The sequence below is a fragment of the Polyergus mexicanus genome, unplaced genomic scaffold, assembly GCF_030449975.1.
Source record: "Polyergus mexicanus isolate NDT 795.1 unplaced genomic scaffold, iyPolMexi1.0 SCAF_12, whole genome shotgun sequence".
NCBI lineage: Eukaryota > Metazoa > Arthropoda > Insecta > Hymenoptera > Formicidae > Polyergus > Polyergus mexicanus.
This window is the reverse complement of record NW_027223332.1, coordinates 2,687,734-2,708,031: the sequence shown is the minus strand read 5'-3', so window position 1 is coordinate 2,708,031 and position 20,298 is coordinate 2,687,734. Positions and strand designations below refer to the sequence as shown.

Here is a 20,298-nt window from a genome sequence, read left to right as displayed (position 1 = left end):
GTTTCACGCCGATGTATCTACACAAGCCATGTAAGCGTGTTACCATAGGTACGAGACCCTGTTCATTCTACTTTCTTGCATTACATCGAGGTTAGGGCGGCAACGATAAATAATCGAGGATATCTGTACTCCTCTCGTGCATGATGCTCTTCATGTAAGTTATGTTCGCACATTTTTCTGGCGGATAAAGACCGAACAATATCTATGCCGTCGACAAGTCGCGCGTTCATTGTGTTAAGTTTTAGCTGCTGTGCCAAAAATATCGGAACGAGACAATATTTTTATTATCCTAGCTCCGATCGTTTCTTTCATTTATAAATGTTTTTCTCTTATTTCTTTATTAAAGTAAGGAAGTTCTATATACGTGCACGTATCGTGGACGTATAGAGACGTATAGAAATATAAATTTATATATAAAAGCACAAATACAATATATGTAAATATTTGAAAAGGACGATTACATTAAATGGAGATGTATGAGAAATAATTTAATTACAATTATCTAATGAAATAAAGAATTAATCGCGATTATTTATCGAGGTAAATTTAATAAAGAGAGGCAAGATATTCGCAAATACTCTAAACAAGAAACAGAGCGACACTCGAATAAAATACAGCGATACAGAACAGCCAGATCTGCAAATAGACAAACGGATAGAGAGAGGTCGGTCTGATAGAATATCGATAGCGGCATCTCTGGAAAAAGGACGAAGGAAATACATCGCGCGCTACAAGACCGCCCGCTACGTAAGCAGGAGCGCGTTTATCCTGCAAATGCATACACGCATCTACACAGGCAGAGAAAAGGGGAGGATGATGCGGGGCGTTAGCGGAAAAGGGGAACTGGCCTATCGAAGAGGGGGGAGGGGGGCGCCGGCTCGGGGTTGTTCGGAATCTATCGGTGGACCAGATTTTACTCGTACGTACGCGCATTCACCCCCGCGGCGCCATCGGGGATACGTGTCGCTTTATACGTGTGTGTGTGTGTGTGTGTGTGTGCGTGTGCATGCGCCTCTTCGTATGTACGTATGTATGTATGTATCCGATGCTAAGATACGCTCACATAAGCGGGGGCGCAAGCGCGGTCTCGCACGCTTGTGTTCGCGCACTCGCGACGCGCGCGTCGTCGGATCCGCGCCGTCGTCGTCGTCGTCGTTTCGCGAGGAAATTGATTCTGCGCGAAACGCAACGGGGGGGTTCCAGCGGCGGCGGAGCCAGCCGTGCGAGTACCAGAGAGAAGCCGGGCTCGGCGGATCGCGCATATACCTCTATCCGGGTACTATTCGCGGATCGCAAACGTAACGCACAGCCGACAACCCCGAAACATCCGGCGTATTTATGTAAGGGAAAATGTTGCCGGCTTTGTCATCGTTCTCCTTCTACGCTACGATCGCCCACGTCGTGCTGGCTGCTGCTGCTGGCTGCTGCTGCTGCTGCTGTTGAAGAGCTGCACGAATAGTAAGAGAGAGAGAGAGAAGCCCGGAGAGGTGCCTCTCCGACGACATGCGAAGAGACGCGTTCGATGCGACGACGATAGACGACGAGCGAGGAACGCAGACAACCCTAGTCAGACACGTCGACGAAGACGACCGACGAGAGCATCCATGGAACTGAAAATCCTGCTGTGGATTCACATCGTGGGTAAGTTACAGTCTTCTCGCGACGCGCCTTCCGTCGTGACATCATCCCTGCATCCCTTACTTATACACACGCACACGCACGCGCGCGCGCCGTTTCTCGGCACGCGTGCAACACGCAGAATCTCCCTTTATCGCGTCCGGTAATGTTGCGGTTCTGTCGTTATCGTCAACGACAGACGGACAGGCAACCTCTCCGAGGTTCTCCCCGGACGCTTTCGTGTCGTAAAAGTCGCGTGTCTCCTCGCTCTCGTTACTTGCTTTACACGTTCATCGCCCCGATAGGCGATGTATATCCGGTATAGATCCGTCCTTGTAGCTGTTCCTCGTCGACCGAAGCGGATCCCTGGCACCCCCGATGGCTATCGATGAATAAGATCGCACGTACGAAACCCTTTCGTTCCTATCGCGATGGACCTATTTTCGCGCGATCAACGGCGCCTTAAGTTTCGAGAGTCACTGCAAAATCTGAAAATAAATTAAATTTTAAGTTAAGCTGTATAGAAATATTTTATTGAAAAATGAGAATGTTTGCATTTAACGCATCTCTCTCTCTCTCTCTCTCTCTCTGTGTAAATTTGCGAATGGTCGCGCGAACCAATGGTATAAATTTTACATGCGCACTCACATACTCGACTCTTCGATTAAATTATTACAAAATAAATTTATTATGTTGGTATTAACAATTGTACGCTGTGTTTCAAACTACAAACAAAAAAAAAAAAAAAAAAAAATTTAAATCGAGAGAACGACTGTACGTTTCTATCATTATAAATTTTGTTCCGTCGTGTCGTAAAACACACACACACACACTCGAGCGTTCCTCGGGTTCCGCGGACACTTTTTTTACGATATGTATGTCGAGAGAAACTTTCCCCATTACGGGTATTACTTATAAAGCGCACGTATATATGATACGCGCGAGGGATTGCAAAATCGTCGTGAGTATATACAATATATGGTAGGTAAACGCGATGCGAACGATGTAGGGATGAATGTCGAGCGTTCGTCGGGATTGTCGGGTATTCCCCGGCTCGCGAGATGGATTCTCGCGTCTCTACGTAATGAAGCGCGAAGGGCGTTGTTTCGCGACGAGGCAAAGTGTAAGAACACTTAACGGAGGACACGTCGCGTCTCTCGAGATGATGGGAAAGGGGATCCTTTTCGCGCGCGAGCGTTGAATTAGCGGGAGAGCCCATCCGGGGGCGGAATGGACGAAGGGACGTGTCGCCGACGCACGGGTCGTTGGCCGTTCGCCGTAAAACGTGCGGGCGTGTTCCCCTTAACGAGGCATTAACGAATTTAACGAATTCCCATTTCGACGAATATAATCGCATTAATGGCATTCCGGCGAATGCCGGATTTTACGACACGCAGAGGAGAGAGCTCTCCGCGAATGAAATCGCGCTCTCCGACGATCTGTCGCCTCGACAAGTTCCTTTCTCTCTCTCTCTCTCTCTCTCTCTCTCTCTCTCTCTCTCCCTCTTCCTCTCATCTCGTTGATATCTTTCTTCCTTAGCGTCAGCGAACAATCGAATATACGATCGTCTTGAAACTTTGCGGAGTAATCCAATGTTCGTGACTCTTCTTCGCTTGTAAATGGAAGCTGCACCGTGGCTGCCGCCACGCGCTTTCTTCTTTTAAAAACGTATACATATATTTTTAAAATAATCTCTCTATGGAAATTATGAATCAATGGATCGATACATCGATAAGACAAAATTACAAATAAATCATTATCGACAAGAGGTGGTAAAGAGCATATCGTGTGCGCATCTTATAATGAATTACAAACTGAGAAATCGGCGAATTAAGAGATTAATAAATTAAAGATACGTGTAAATATAATAATTTTGAAAATATTCGATTGTCTCGAAACATTGCGAAATAATCCAATCTTCATTTGCAATTCTTCTTTGCTTGCTTCTTTTAAAAAAAATGTATACGTATATTTTTAAATAGTATCTCCATGAAGATTATAAATCAATGAATCGATACATTTTATAAACCAAAATTATCAAAATATAATTATCGACAAGAGCTGGTAAAGAGCATACCCCGCGTGCATCTTATAACGAATTACAAATAGAAATCGACGAATTGAGGGATTAATACTAAAAATACGCGTAAATATAAATAATTTCAATGTTTTGTCGTTGCAATAATAATGAATGAGACAAAATGATACTTTTGTTGTTTCTTTTAATTAAATTTAATTCACTGAAATTATAACAATTTCTAACTAATAATAACAATTAATAAATGAGGTGTAAAATATTTTGATATTTCACATTATTGTTTATGTCACGAAAACATATAATACATATATGACGTTAACGAACATCATTCCCGAAAACGAGCACCGTACAACTCGATCATTGAACGGATGCAAAATTCGATATATTAAACGAGATATCTCTCACGTTTGACGCATTAGCGCGCTATTTTTCACCTGCGGAAATCTACTGTATGAAAGATGAATTTCCGTTTCCTTCTCTTTCCTGAGAAGGAAAGACATAGATCTTTGCCCCCTATTTATACGCGGGTACCATTCACACAATGCAGATAATAACGCAATTGTTCCGTTATTAATGTTATCTCGATTTATCGGCTTTTTAGAAGAAAAACAGATAGATAGTGGAATTTCAGATAACATTACAATTCGCGGAATCCCAAATCAAATCCCTCTCACGAGGCGACGTGTGCTCGTCGTTCGTGATTTCGTTCGATCGTGCGAACTCTGCCGGCACAAAAGATAAGCACCCTTTTGGAGCTCACGCGAGTGCGAAACGTCGAAGCGATACGGGCCTCAGTTTCTCTCTCTCTCTCTCTTTCTCCCTTTCTCTCCGCAAACGCGATTTTCGTTCACGCCGTCATCGCTCGGTAGCTAATTAAGCCGATCGCTCTACCGAACGTCATATCCGTTTTGCGAATCCGTTCGCGCGATCGTCCGATCGGGCGAAATCGCATTCGTTGCGCGAGAGCAGTCGGTTAAACCGAGCGTATCGCCATTAGTGTAAGCGAATTAAAGCCGAGCTCGTTCCCGTATCTCGGCGTAGAATATTTCGAATCAAGTCGCCCCCCTCGTCTCTCGGGCAGACTGATGCTATTCACTTCGCTATCTTCGATGGACGAAAACGATCGCAACAGACGACTGATGTTTGCGCATACTTTTTTTTTTCTTTCTTTTTTTTTTGGCAAGAGACTACACAACACGTTCTATCTCCGCAACGAAAGATTCTCTCGAGTGATTCTTCGAGTAAGCTCGGCTCGTTAAATGTTCTAGCCTTAATCGTCGTCGTGCGTGCTAATCCGTTTCTTTCGCAACGACGGCACGTACGTCGCTTTCGGTCTCGACGCGACGATGACGATAGCAGTCTCGAGTATAGGGCGGATACTTGAGTCTTTCGCTCTTTCTTCCTCGTCAGTCCAGTCGCAAATCTGCTTTTTATTAACGACTAACGATCGACCGGCGCGAGAGACCGTTCTCTCGTGATTTTGTAACTAAATACCCGTAAGCTCTCCGTAAAGTGCCTCTGAACGGGGAAGGGGGACATTACGCCGGGATCGTCACACCCTTTAATGCGCTGGGGCAATATTTCCCTACAACTTCCCCGAAACTTTCATCCAATCCGCGGAACTGCGAGTCGGATTATATCGATCCCGAGGAAAAGAAATGTTAAGAGTTCCTCTCTCTCTCTCTCTCTTCGGCGCGCGGAAAGTTTGCGTTGAAAATGTCGCGTTGAAATCGTTATTTGTTACGTGTACTGCACGTGAATCATTTACACATCGGAAAGTTTTTAATATCACAGATTTCCCTTACGTAAACAGAGAATCTCCAATTTAAGTTTGACTACGTTGTTTCATTATACAAGAGCGATATAAAAATATGAGAAGATTTATTATATATTATACATCGATTCAAAGCTTAAAATTATCCTTCTTCGATGCTCAGAAGATCCGAAATTAGTGAGCGATCATCCGTAATGGAACTCTCATTGACTGCAGCTCGAAATATTGGATGATTGCATAAGTTCGTGCCCGATTTTCATAGATGGCATTAAGTTACTGCATGGCGGAGTTCTATTGTTTTCGTGTGGTAATTGTTGCTTACACCGAATAGATGACGTTGTCTTATGTCAATTTAGCGTCGGACATTGTTCAGATAAGTCCATTTGTGCATAAGAGAAATCATTAAAAATGGAGAACGAAAGGTGCATTTGCGGCATGTAATGCTATATGAATTTCGGAAAGGCGTGAGTGTTGGGATTGCACAAAAAAATATTCAAAGCGTTTATTTGGACCGCGCTCCTGCTCTCCGAACAGTCAAAAAGTGGTTTGGCAGATTTCGAAATGGTGATTTCAACATGGAGGATCAACCCCGCTCTGGACGGCCTTCTGGCATCGATGATGACATTGTGCATGCCTTAGTGGAAAGAAACCCAAGGATTACAACTGAGGATATTGCTGAGAGGCTGAACATCGATAATTCAACCGCTTTTCGTCATTTAAAAAAGCTTGGATACATTTCCAAGCTTGATACGTGGATGCCGCATCTCCCGACTGAAAGGAATAAGCTGCGAAAAACTGCAGGAGTTGCAATGGGAAATTCTGCAGCACCCGCTATATTGTCCAGATATTGCGCCTTCAGATTTGTATCTGTTCCGGTCTTTGCAGAATAGTTTAAATGGCAAGAATCTCAATTCCGAGGAAGCTGTCGAAAACCACCTTAGAAACTTTTTTCAAGAAAAACCAAGTTCTTTCTTCAAAAATGGAATCGACAAGCTTATAGATCGTTGGAAAGCCATTGTAGAAAAGAATGAAGACTATATAATTGATTAATAAAAGTGTTATCTCTAAAATATAATCTATTGAAGTTTATATTTAAATCGGGCACGAACTTGTGCAATCACCCAATATATAATGCTACAGATTTATTACGTAATGCTTTGCGCAAAACGCGCGACATGAATAGATCGGGAATGGAAGCGTTCTGAAAGGGGTTTGAACAATCGTCACGAATATATCGGCGGGCGAAAATTTCCCGGCATGAATCGAAATTCCCATACGGGATATGCGTAAGTTCTGTTTCTCGCGTCGAGATCGATTCCATTTCCACGCGAATGAGAAAACTCGCTCGGCATCGCGATGCGAGAGAACGACGAAAGGGGGGCAACGAGGGCAACGTGTGCGGCAAGGATTCTATTCGCGATCGATAGGGGATTCCAACGGTCGGCGTTGGGATACGCCGAATAATTTCGAATCCGCGGATGAGAGAGAGAGAGAGAGAGAGAGAGAGAGAGAGAGAGAGAGAGAGAGAGATAAATGCGCGTTTTGCGCATCGTCATTATTATAAGAAACTATTTCTCGCGGGGTCGTATTATATTCGCGGCTGCTTTCATTACGGGGGAACTTGCCGCGTAATGACGATGTCGCTCTGATAACCAGTCGCGTAGCTGCTTGCGAAGCCCAGTGGTTCCCAAGCTCCCGAGCGGCGCACAGAGGATCATTTGATCTAATTAAAAGATGAGGCTTCCTTACGACGCTCGCGCGCAGAATAATCGAGGAAATATAATCTTTAATTAACGTAATGTATTCTCTTTATCGACCTCCCGTTTCGTCGAGCGTAGCGCGCGAAGGCGATAAAGGAGAAGATGCGATATTTTCATTACCGTCATATGATTTTTGAGGAAGAGACAATTTATTACTCTCGCATAGCGATTTCACACGTGCGATTAATCTAAAGATAGCGGGACAATATCTTTAGGAAAATGGAAAGGACGGAGAGAAATGGGCCGGTGGGAAAAATATCATGTCGCAAAGTAGACTATCTCTTGAACTTTGTAAAATCGATAACTATGTAAAATGTTATGTGTGAGAGATGCGCCGGGGCGCGTACCCTCATTCAACTATCTTCCGCGGGCATAAAAGCCCGTCACTTTTCCTATTTGGGAAGCGCTGCCCGCGAACGTAATCGATGAGGTTGTGCATCGCTAGGCGATATTCGACTGCCTCTCTCTCTCATGACATGACACGGCAGAAACTCACCTCACGGCTTTCATTTCCTCTTTTCCCCCAGGGGCATGAATCGAGATTCGGATCCAATACGGGAATCCCTGGCGCGTCCCCTCCGCATGCATATGCCCTAATAACTACGCCGAGATCATCCGTTTCGATAAGCTCAGCCAACGCGAGCTACCCGCGTATTGTCGTTTCAACGACGTATAATATGGTCCTTCCTTCCATCCCCTTGCCTCCCTCCCCCCCCCTTCTCATCCAACGAAACTAATTAAATATAATTAACGAATCGTTCTTTCTTTCTCCCCCGCTTTCTCAGGGATCTGCTCGGGTCTGCGGGAAGTACGCATCCAGATACCGACGGCCGTGAAGAAGGGCGAGTCGGCGACGCTGAACTGTTGGTACGACACCGAGGGCGATCAATTGTACGCCGTCAAGTGGTACAAGGGGGGTCGAGAGTTTTATCGCTACGCCCCGAACGAGAATCCGCCAGTCAAGACTTTTCCTATTGGAAACCTGACGGTGAAGGTGAGTTCCTTCCGGACCCGGGTCACCTCTCTTCCTCTCTCCTCCGCAACCGACGTTGCGACGAACGAGCTCGCAGCAACCTTCCGCTGTCCCGCGGGCCATGGCAGCTATGGCAGCGAAATCCAGAGATCCTTTCGTATCCCGGTGGGACCGCGCGGAGGGGGAAAAAAAGCGATGTCAAGAAGAGAGAGAGAGAGAGAGAGCAAAAGCGAGGATTTATTGCGGTGGAGAAGTTGCGAATGGAACACGATAACATCGAACGCGCCGGAACGTACAGTACCTGCTCGCTGTATAGCGAGTCGCGTTCTACATATCGGTCGATCCAAGTTTTTGAATTCGAGCTGTCTCCCTACGAGAGGGGTAACTGATGGCCCTCGGGTCCGATGTGTGCGCGGCCCGGTTTCTGGTGTCGCGCTTTCTCTCCATTAAATTTCCCGCGTTTTCGTTACTCTTTTTGACTTTTTAAGCGTACAGGAGTTATCGTATCTTTTATTGCAATTTTATGCTCGATTGATAGAATCATAAATTTTGTAGAGAGAACTTTTTTTTTTTTTTAATAACACCTTCGTAACTCTTTTTAAGTGTATTTTCGTACATTATTTTACTTAAAAAAAAAAAAAAAAAAAAAAAAAAAAAAAAAAAAAAAAAAAAAAAGAGAGAGAGAGAAAAACGCTGACGTTTTTCGTTTTATTGCTTAATCGAAAGATATCTGTGGAGAGAGAGAGAGAGAGAGATTTTAATCTCAAATAAAGAATATTCCATTCTACTTTATATATTCTGCGAATAGTTCCGCGGATATTTCATTTATACGCTTCAATCTAGCTTATTTAAAGCGCCGTTAGATATAATTTTATGCACGCTACGTGTATACGAGATGCAAAGTCTAGCAAAGTCCAATGTAATAGAATTCCGCGTTTCAGACGTGACAGCGTCGTAGATTTACGACCTGATAATGTTCGTTTAACGAACGCCTACCAGTGAGATATGATTCTGTCATAAGCGAACGGATCCGTTTTGCATTATTTCAGTTGCATACGTGATTTTTAACGTCGACTCCCTGCGCCCCGTTTGTATTTTTTGCTATGTCGGATACCGAGCGCCGCGGGCATGTTTTCGCTCGAAACGCAATTCGAAAAGCCCGGGACACCTTGCTACGATATTTATTACTTTTAACATCGTCGATAACGATTCGCGCGCAATTGGCACTCGGATCGGCAATTGGATGTAAAAAAGATGGCAAAAAAAAAAAAAAAACGAGCGCGAGTGCATCGCGAATATTTAATGCGAACGAATGGAAGCGCGCGGTCGGAGATGAGGTATCCATATTTGGGAATAGAAGAGGGCTGATGTATCGAATAATTAATTGGTCGCAGATCGCGCAGAAGTATCAATCATTCATGGATTGAACTGGTGCTTCCTGTAGAAGAGAGTAGGATAAAACCGCGTATCTTTTTCGATTTGTCTTTCTATAAAAAAATCTGGAAGGTAAAGAGAACCGTTAGCGAACCTTAAACTATGAGAAAATAAGGCTAGCTGGTGAAAGAAAGAAAAAAAAAAAACAATTTTTTGATTACCAAGTATAACAAGATCTTGTGAAGAAGTCAAAGTACCCGTTGCCTCTGTTCTACCGCTAGCGTCAAACCGGGCACTCATTTGAAAATACGCAAGATACCCTGTGATTACGAAATCTATTGTAGATTTACTTTAATCAAAATACAATATAAAGATGTATTCTATTGACAAGAATCACAAATAAAGATATATCCCTCATGTTCGAAATATTGTTGCGGGACCTACCTATTAAACTTTCTCACTTTTAGAGATCTCAAGAAGCTTTTTCTTTTTTTTAGTGATTTCTTTTTCTAAACGTTCTGAGCTTTTTGGGGTTAAAAACTTTGAATTTTTATGTAAAAAAAAAAAAAAAATATCGTGTGCACAGGGGCACGGTTTGTTTTAAAATAATAATGGCGCCAATCTACAACTAATAATACAAGTTAGCCATAAATAGCAGCACTTGTTATCGGGGTGGGGGGAGGGGGGGGGAAACAGGGGTACCCGATTTGATCCGGTTTTACCCAACTTTCCCCCTATACTATAAACGAGACTTATACGTACAATATTTTTCTCGTAACGCACGTTACGCCGCGAGAATTCCCATGATTTTCGTGCCGTCGACATAATTGTGACGAAGACGAGAACGCCTATCGTGCCTGAACGTAAGAGATCGTAATGAATTACTGTTGTTCCGCAGAAAACGGAGAGCAACGCGACCCAAGTCGTGCTGATAAAGTTGGAATTGGAAGCGGCGGGCGTATATAGCTGCGAGGTATCAGCTGATGCGCCCTCCTTCCACACAGCTATAGTTTACGCGGCGATGAACATCGTTGGTAAGTATCCCTCTTTAATTTTCTTATTCCCTACATTAATAACTCTGGACGTTAGAATCAACTGTATAAAAACACGTTAAAGAAAGAGAGAGAGAATTATACGGCGGGACGATTTAACGCGCGTATTCGCTTTACGATGTCCTCCCATTGTCTCATAATATCGAGTCCTATAATAAGGGAAATAATAATAATAATAATAATAATAATAATAATAAGCGCGTTACTTAAATGGTATTTTCTTGACGCGTCGATAAAGCTTTTACGATCGACGATAATTTATTATACGATCGACGAGCCGGAACGTTTCGCGAGAGGGTGCCTCGCGAAAAAGTGGCATCTTTCGAAATTAACAAGAGAATTGTGTATCCAGCAATATAATATTTTAGCAACGTAAATCGCATGTCGCAATTTTGCGAGATTCCGTCATTAAAATGTAGCGTCCGATAAATTTAACGCCGACAAAGCCGGGCTTTTGCCGGGGCAATTCTTCTCTTCGAACAGTACACCGTAATCTATTCCGATATTACGTACGCAAAGCTTCTCCCCATCCGAGAAGAATTAAATATCTCTTTTAATTACACTCGCGTCTCTCGCGCGCGTCATAACCAGCCTCGCTCGCGAATAAAAAAAAAAATAAAAATAAAAAAAAAACAAGAAATATATCCGCGAAAACGCATGCACATCCGATGCGACACAAATCTTTCGAAAGAACGGATCTGTTCAAATATTCGCGCATCTCGCGTCGGAGCGGCGATATTTTTATCCGCCGCGTTTTCCATCGCCGTAAAGGCGCGACGAAGCGTGTAAATTTACGTCCTTCGTAAAAAGTGAAAAAGTAATATTTTGCAAGCGGCAACAAGCGGCGTTGACAACGTACAGATGCTTGTAACAAACGGAGTACGTTGCACGCGCGCGGGCGCGTGTGTGCTGCGTATATTATGACGCGATAGCGAGACGGTCCGACACGCGATTTGCTTCGCGTAAGAAAAGAGTTTCTAGTTACGAGCTACGGGAATGCGAGGGGAAGAGTTTCCACCCTCGTATCGACCGACCGTTACCGTCGCCGAAAGTTTCGGGCTGTGTCCGGGCTTTGGGGAACGTCAACGGGTCCGGTGAAGCCCGGTCAAAGCGACGACGACTCCGACTGCACGCAAGCTCGTATACGATGTTTGGACGCGTGGGTATATACAGGGTAACCCAGACCTAGCCGCGAGCCACCTTTTACATACGTATCCTTGATTCCAATGCAAATCCTTATCAGAAACAGAGTTATTAATTTACGCGCGATCGAAGAAGAAGAGAAGGATTATTTCGTAAATTCCTCCTATCATGAAATTTCGAGCGAACCTTGTTTGAGATTTACAATAATCGTAAATATATATATTAGAAGAATATTCAATATGAAGAATCTAAAATTTGTGTGTAAAAAAAAAGTATTGGATGATTGCATAAGTTCGTGCCCGATTTAAATATAAACTTCAATAGATTATATTTTAGAGATAACACTTTTATTAATCAATTATATAGTCTTCATTCTTTTCTACAATGGCTTTCCAACGATCTATAAGCTTGTCGATTCCATTTTTGAAGAAAGAACTTGGTTTTTCTTGAAAAAAGTTTCTAAGGTGATTTTCGACAGCTTCCTCGGAATTGAGATTCTTGCCATTTAAACTATTCTGCAAAGACCGGAACAGATAAAAATCTGAAGGCGCAATATCTGGACAATATAGCGGGTGCTGCAGAATTTCCCATTGCAACTCCTGCAGTTTTTCGCAGCTTATTCCTGTCAGTCAGGAGATGCCGCACCCACGTATCAAGCTTGGAAATGTATCCAAGCTTTTTTAAATGACGAAAAGCGGTTAAATTATCGATGTTCAGCCTCTCAGCAATATCCTCAGTTGTAATCCTTGGGTTTCTTTCCACTAAGGCATGCACAATGTCATCATCAATGCCAGAAGGCCGTCCAGAGCGGGGTTGATCCTCCATGTTGAAATCACCATTTCGAAATCTGCCAAACCACTTTTTGACTGTTCGGAGAGCAGGAGCGCGGTCCAAATAAACGCTTTGAATATTTTTTTGTGCAATCCCAACACTCACGCCTTTCCGAAATTCATATAGCATTACATGCCGCAAATGCACCTTTTCGTTCTCCATTTTTAATGATTTCTCTTATGCACAAATGGACTTATCTGAACAATGTCCGACGCTAAATTGACATAAGACAACGTCATCTATTCGGTGTAAGCAACAATTACCACACGAAAACAATAGAACTCCGCCATGCAGTAATTTAATGCCATCTATGAAAATTGGGCACGAACTTATGCAATCATCCAATAGAAAAGTACGAGCCCCTCGATATTTTCGCAGAGCGAACACGTACTAAAAATATGACGATTCGCCGAGATTCAAGTGGCTAGATTCGGGACACCCGATATTATACACTGAATATATCTTGCCTTTGTAGAATTGCCCTCTCAGATGCCGTCGATACAAGGACAAAAGAGGAAATATCGCGTCGACGATATGCTGCGTTTGAACTGCACATCCGGCCGGAGCAAGCCAGCCGCGAATCTCACTTGGTATATCAACGATCGACAGGTATGCTCCAACTGCTAATGATGGTAATAAGCGCGTGGTTAGACGAGAGAAGAGAGGGGATCCGATACCTATATTTAGTTTACCTTGGCTTTGATCCATTATCCCTGATCAAACCTTGTCAGGGACAAGGGAGCTTACGGGATACCTTCCTCTCTTCGAGACGCTCTAAAGTTAGGGGGAGCAACGTTCGCGACAATGGAAAATCATTCAACATTTTGATCTTCTCGCGATTGACGTGTACAATATTTTCATAAATATCCTCCGGGCTTGATTAAACTTCCGATTGCGAGAGTAGGATAATTTGAAATGTTCCGGAATACTTGTAAATCTTTAAATAGCCAAAATAAACTTAAACTTTAAATGTTTTATAGTTAATATTCTATAGAAACTATGCTCTTAAATTGAAAAATTTCTAGAAGCTTAGACAACGTTTTACAACGTTTAAGGTACTTTTTCGTAAAACATTATTTTCACAAAATAGCTTTCATAATTATTTTTACGCACACGAATGTAAATTATTTCGCGTGCTAGATACGAATACACGAGAAAATTAATCGCCGCGCTACCGACAATTTATATAACAGTAGCATTTTTTTTTAAACATATGAAATAAAGCAAATAATGATTTTTCATCCCCATGCACGCAATATCAGTTAAATATACACATGTAATTTATCTTCTATCGGTGTATTCGTTCTTTTATATTGTGTCAGCATACCCATTAAATCAATTTACAAAACTTTTACAATACATTTCAAAATTAGAATTATTTGAAACAATTTACTTTTTTATCAAAGCGCACGTATGGTGTTAATGTGCGCGTGATCAAAACAATGCGCGTGATTAATAATTTTTCCGTTATCAATTACTTTTTTTTCAAGCATGTATATTTTTATACATATCTCTGCAGCGATATACTCCGTTGTACAAAGGTCGCATGTTGGGAAAAATTTTTAGATACTTTCCTCGATTGATTTTTGTCTTCTTCTTTCTTTTTTTTTTCTTTTTTCTCCTCCTCAGCCTCTCAAGTCGCACGTTCGCACGTACAGCCCGCTCGACACGAATGAATCCGAGTGGCAAGTCTCGCAGATCGGGCTCCAGTTCCTGGTTACGTCCGAGCACTTCGCCAGCGGCAAATTGAAAATACGTTGCAGCGCGTCGATATACGACATTTATTGGCAGAGCACGGAGGTGAGCGCCGAGGAGGATCGGCCACGGGTGATACACTACGAACCGGCCGCGACTATCGTCGGCATCAACTACTTGCAACCACCGCCGAATTTTCAGACCGGTCAGAAGAAACCCGACGGGCAAGTTGGGGTGAAAGGTAAAAAAAGCCTTCCTCGCTTCTTCCTCACATCTCGTCGGCCTGGATACAATTTTATATTACTTCAAACGAGTAACCCGATGAATACTCGCGATTTATTTATCGAAGTTCGAGACACATCGACAATTCAAACGCTTTATTTTTCCGAGCTCCGCTAGAAAATTTTTATATCATGCGTATTTAATTGAAATGCACGTAATAAGATTGATTTACAAAAAAAAGAAAAAATCTCTTTCTTTCTCTCTCTTATATTTTTCAATTCTATCTCTTTGAACGGACACGTTTACATTAAAACAGCCGCGCATACAATCGTGGCATTTGACAAGCCGCGTGATCTTTGCCCCGCGCTCTGAATTCTTCCGATTGTTCCGAACAAAAAAAAAAAAAAAAAAAAGGCAAGACAGATATCGTATCATCACAGATCGTTTCGTTCGATAATCTTTTACAGTGCTGGGATCCTCCACGAATCTGCGACCGTCGGTGAGGCTCGTTTTGGAATTGTTCGCGCTTCTTCTAATCGTCATTCGTTAAAGGCGTCGAGTGCATCGTTCGAGAAACGCGCTTTGGAATACACTTCGCGTATGTCGACGTGCTTGTGAGATGAGGAGGGCTCGAGAGGCGCTTTGTGCGATGATGACGTTTCCTTTATGGGATCGCCTCGGATCGCCACGACAGCACCGATATAACAACCGGAGCGAAAGCCGGAGAGCTCCTTCGGGCCACGTCAAGACGGTGAAACCTGAAAGGCTTGTCCGTATGACGGAGGAATGGAAGTGACGGGGCGCGACCGAAAGTTCGATCTGCTTCCCAAGGATAGAAGAGACCGAAGGAAAAAAGAATCGACGACGATACGAGGGCAAACCCCTGCGAGATCATTTATTCGACGTTCACTTATACGACGATCAACGAATCTTGCAAAAAGCACTATAGGCGACTGGATATACAGCTGAATATACTCACAATATATATGTTTTGTATATATATATATATATATATATATATATATATATATATATATATATATATATTATTAGATCATGTACTCTTGCTTCCTTCCAGCGGGATAATGTGTTTGCAATGTGTAGGTATACATATTATATATATATATATATATATACATTATATATATAGTACATTTTGTCGCATCGTATGGAAAGATAGTTTTTTTTTCGTACTTTTATAACTCAGAAAGAGACTATAATATGTAACATGAATGTACGTGCGTATTCCTCGACAGCATACAAATATACATACATAATACAGATGTACGCGTATATACGGAGACATATTAATATATGTACACGACACAAAGGCCACGAATGCATAAAATTATTCGACACACATACAGTTTACATACCGTACACATATACTTTCTCTCTCTCTCTCTCTCTCTCTCTCTGTATGAATAACCGATAAGTAAAAGTGATCGAGGATATTGTGGCCCGCCTAAGTATTTTACAGTGTGCGAGAGATGATGTACCTGAATCGGATATTCGCGCGGACTTCCTTTGCGTTGCTATTTAGGAACTTATGTATTTAATAAGCGAGGGGGAAAAAAAAAATATGTGTGCTATATCGAGTTATATGATAACGACAACTTTGTGTATCTCGATCATTCCATATTTCGTATTAAAGTGTAATTAATTTATTGACGAGGCTGATTTAATTGATGTACAGACTTATGGAGTTTATTATAAATTCAATTAACTAAATTGTGTTCCTATGTGTATATCTGTGTGAATATATTCCTCCATTTCTCGCAGTTTGAATGCAGTTTAAAAAAAAACGTATTCTAATGTTTTCTTCCCTACGCAAATTGACTCTACCGTCCCCTGGAATATTCTATTCATCAAATATCAGCTGATGAAATTATAAGTCATATCGCCGGCAAATTTGAGTTTATCGATTTTCATTTTAAATACATTTTCGGCAATTGTGATATTTTCGTAAGTCGCATACAAATTGCCCTGCGGAAAAAAGATATGAGGATAGAATAATGTAAAAGAATGTCGAATAAAATATTTTATTTCTTTTTTTTTTTTTTTTTTCGTAAATATGATTGTCTTGACATCTTGGTGCTAATACGTTATACACGATTTAAAAAATATAATTATTACAATAATAAGTACAACGTTTAGAGTGGAAAATAATTATCCTGCACGTTGCTAGGGAGCAGAATTTCATTGTTATCCGTTATTTTATTTATGCGTTGCGTCGATGGTGTATTAATTTTATTTTCTATTGCTGCGCAATATCTTTATTCATTTTAAACAATTCGAATCGACGTTAAACACAATGCCGCTGCATAAATAATGCAAGGGAAAGAAGATGGCCGACCGCTGGGGATATACCGGTTAAAATGCACCATGATTCTCACGAATATTAAATAAAATATCGTTCGACAAAAGCGCGCGTTAATTCGCTTGGTGAATCGAGGAAACGCCGCTTTGCGGATTATTATATTTATTTATGCGTCACACCGTTAATGTGATAACTAGATTATCGCACGCCGTAATGTTTACCATATGCCGCTATGCGAAATGCATATACGTAATTGCACGAGTATCGATACTTGTGCTCTTGTAATTGAATGCCAGGGAGTCGAGTTACTATCCTGAGATACCAACTTTGCTGACCGTGACAATTATATATCTCTCTCTTTCTTCTTTATATACATATAGGTCTCGCAAGATTCAGCCATAATTTCCAATTATTAATAGTTCTTTTAATTATACACTGAAAAAAAATTCTGGGTAAACTTATGGAGTGCATTTAGTAATGAATTTTTGGTTATTATTACCAATTGTAATAATAATAATAATAACAAAACATTTGGCTATAACCAACGATTACAAACATTTCAAAAGGACAACTTTTAGTTTAGCTAAGCCTAACTAAATTAGCCTATTAAACAAATTATTATGTCATAATTGGCGATTAAATTATTTTATTAAGATCCTATAGGTAACTTTAATTAAGGCTGGATTGTTGTAACCAATTATAAACAATCTTTTTTCAATGTAATGATTAATTTTTACTATATTGCACTATATTGAGTTTCGCATTTGACGAATATGACAAATCTGACATCTCAGCGCGCGGAACAATTTTTAAAAATAATATAGCTAATATAAGATAATAATAAATTTTGCAAATAAATATTAGCGTTCATTAAAAAAATTTTTATATCATGCATATTTAATCGAGATGCACATAATAAGATTGATTTGCAAAAAGATCTCTTTCTTTCTTTCTTTCTGTCTTATATTTTTCAATTTTAAGTATCGTGTTGAATAAATTGCTCGCAGGATGCAATAGTAACAATCTGTAAACGTAATTATTGATCGAAGGGCTCCTCTTGTAAGCATGAAGATTGCAAGATTTTCAAAGAGTTGTACAAGTATTTCAGTAACGATGAAACTGAATTTTTTATTCACGCGGGAAATTATTTTTTTCAGTTTTTTTTTTCTACCACTTTACACAATTACTACACGAATAAATAATATACAAATAAGTTTTTATAAAACATGGTTCGAACGAAAAAGAAATTATAGCGCACGAGAAATATTCCAAGCTATGTAGTAAATAATCTTTTTATCACTCCGGCAGTTGTCACTTACAGGGTGCCCATTAATCTGATATGATGAAAGAGCACGCGTCGTTCGGCATCGGCAAACACACGGCATTACATTGTGATTGTAGCTCAAAGTTTATACATGATCTCACTTAGATATTTCGATTCGGATGCTGTATATTTATATAGAAATAAGGTAAAATTTCTTCCCGACGAGATAGAAATATTGGATGATTGCATAAGTTCGTGCCCGATTTTCATAGATGGCATTAAGTTACTGCATGGCGGAGTTCTATTGTTTTCGTGTGGTAATTGTTGCTTACACCGAATAGATGACGTTGTCTTATGTCAATTTAGCGTCGGACATTGTTCAGATAAGTCCATTTGTGCATAAGAGAAATCATTAAAAATGGAGAACGAAAGGTGCATTTGCGGCATGTAATGCTATATGAATTTTGGAAAGGCGTGAGTGTTGCGATTGCACAAAAAAATATTCAAAGCGTTTATTTGGACCGCGCTCCTGCTCTCCGAACAGTCAAAAAGTGGTTTGGCAGATTTCGAAATGGTGATTTCAACATGGAGGATCAACCCCGCTCTGGACGGCCTTCTGGCATTGATGATGACATTGTGCATGCCTTAGTGGAAAGAAACCCAAGGATTACAACTGAGGATATTGCTGAGATGCTGAACATCGATAATTCAACCGCTTTTCGTCATTTAAAAAAGCTTGGATACATTTCCAAGCTTGATACGCGGGTGCCGCATCTCCTGACTGAAAGGAATAAGCTGCAGGAAAACTGCAGGAGTTGCAATGGGAAATTCTGCAGCACCCGCCATATTCTCCAGATATTGCGCCTTCAGATTTTTATCTGTTCCGGTCTTCGCAGAATAGTTTAAATGGCAAGAATCTCAATTCCGAGGAAGCTGTCGAAAACCACCTTAGAAACTTTTTTCAAGAAAAACCAAGTTCTTTCTTGAAAAATGGAATCGACAAGCTTATAGATCGTTGGAAAACCATTGTAGAAAAGAATGGAGACTATATAATTGATTAATAAAAGTGTTATCTCTAAAATATAATCTATTGAAGTTTATATTTTAATCGGGCACGAACTTATGTAATCACCCAATACAATAAATATAGAAGTAAAATTATTTATTATCAATTATATACGCGCAAGATTCTTTTCTTTTATCGCATGTCTATTGTAATGGAAATTTCGCTCGATACAGAATGCTGTCTTGTCAGTTTCAATCCTCGGATATGGTCCACGAGACCAGCTGGAGCGGCTGGCGGCAATCGATGACGCCAGGCCACGAGAGTATAGGTATACGTCAGACGCTCACGGATACTGCGGCAAATGGGATATGTGTTAAACCCAAGTACGCGAGTACTCGCACACAAATGTGGATTCCGTTGCCTGGCGACGGTGAAAATCGGAGCGGCATCGGGGATTCGAGAAAGGATGAGGGTCGTCGCCGACAGTCCGGACGATTCTACCATCGGGACGGCGGGTGAAAAAATTTTCGTCTCGCGAATTTCGCTCGAGTCGAGTTTTTGTCGCCGTGAAAATTCGCGAAAATTTCGATGCCAATTCGAGGACCAGCGTCGACAATTAATTTCGCCGTCACGGTGCCTCCCTCGTGAAAATATTCGCGTGCGCGGATTATAATTTTTACGTATATAATTGTTGTCGCGAATTTTCGAAATAATCCAACAAAATTTTGCGCTGCTCGATCTTCCACAGGTATTCAGATTGTTACGAGAAATTCGAGGAGGAGGAGAGTTAATTTTCCACGCTCGTTTGTCCTTCCCGATATCGTCGAATCGGCCCGAGTGATATTCAGCGATGATCGATTAAACGCGAATATGCAATTTTTACGTTACGCTTCGCGTTCGTTATGCTAATAATTAATTTCCTTGAAGTATGTGCTCGTAAAACGATGTACACCGAGACGCAAACTCTTCGACAATCGACAATTTTAATGGAAACGCATTAATGCGTGTAATGTATTCCGACCCTGCCGTGAGAAATATCTCCCCCTGGCAAAGACGACGGCTCTTGTACGAGCGCGTATGAGGGGGTGCGGGTTATATTATCCCGCGAAGAGAATCCAATAACGCAAGTCGGAATTACTCTCCTCGCATATTTCCACTTTGACCTTTGACTCGGGCCGATATTGATGCGCGGTAAACGGAAAATAGGGCGCGTCTTGGTATCCCGTAGA

At 41.4% G+C, this 20,298-nt stretch overlaps 1 protein-coding gene across 1 annotated transcript; it reads left to right on the top strand.

The window, feature by feature from the left end:
* Window positions 1–1,172: 1,172 nt before the first annotated feature.
* On the top strand, window positions 1,173–15,473 carry LOC138938313 (uncharacterized). Its single transcript, XM_070305199.1, has 6 exons — window positions 1,173–1,641; window positions 7,975–8,183; window positions 10,435–10,570; window positions 13,038–13,171; window positions 14,192–14,498; window positions 14,947–15,473. The coding sequence occupies exons 1-6, from the start codon at window positions 1,605–1,607 to the stop codon at window positions 15,027–15,029; spliced, it is 906 nt and encodes a 301-aa protein (XP_070161300.1). The 5' UTR covers window positions 1,173–1,604; the 3' UTR covers window positions 15,030–15,473.
* The last annotated feature ends 4,825 nt before the right edge of the window (window positions 15,474–20,298 follow it).

Excerpts from the sequence above, each read along its gene's own strand:
- LOC138938313 (XM_070305199.1), top strand. The coding sequence starts at position 1,605 with ATGGAACTGAAAATCCTGCTGTGGATTCACATCGTGG. Across the intron at positions 13,172-14,191 it reads GGTATATCAACGATCGACAG|CCTCTCAAGTCGCACGTTCG; the intron begins GTATGCTCCAAC and ends TCTCCTCCTCAG. Across the intron at positions 14,499-14,946 it reads CGGGCAAGTTGGGGTGAAAG|TGCTGGGATCCTCCACGAAT; the intron begins GTAAAAAAAGCC and ends AATCTTTTACAG.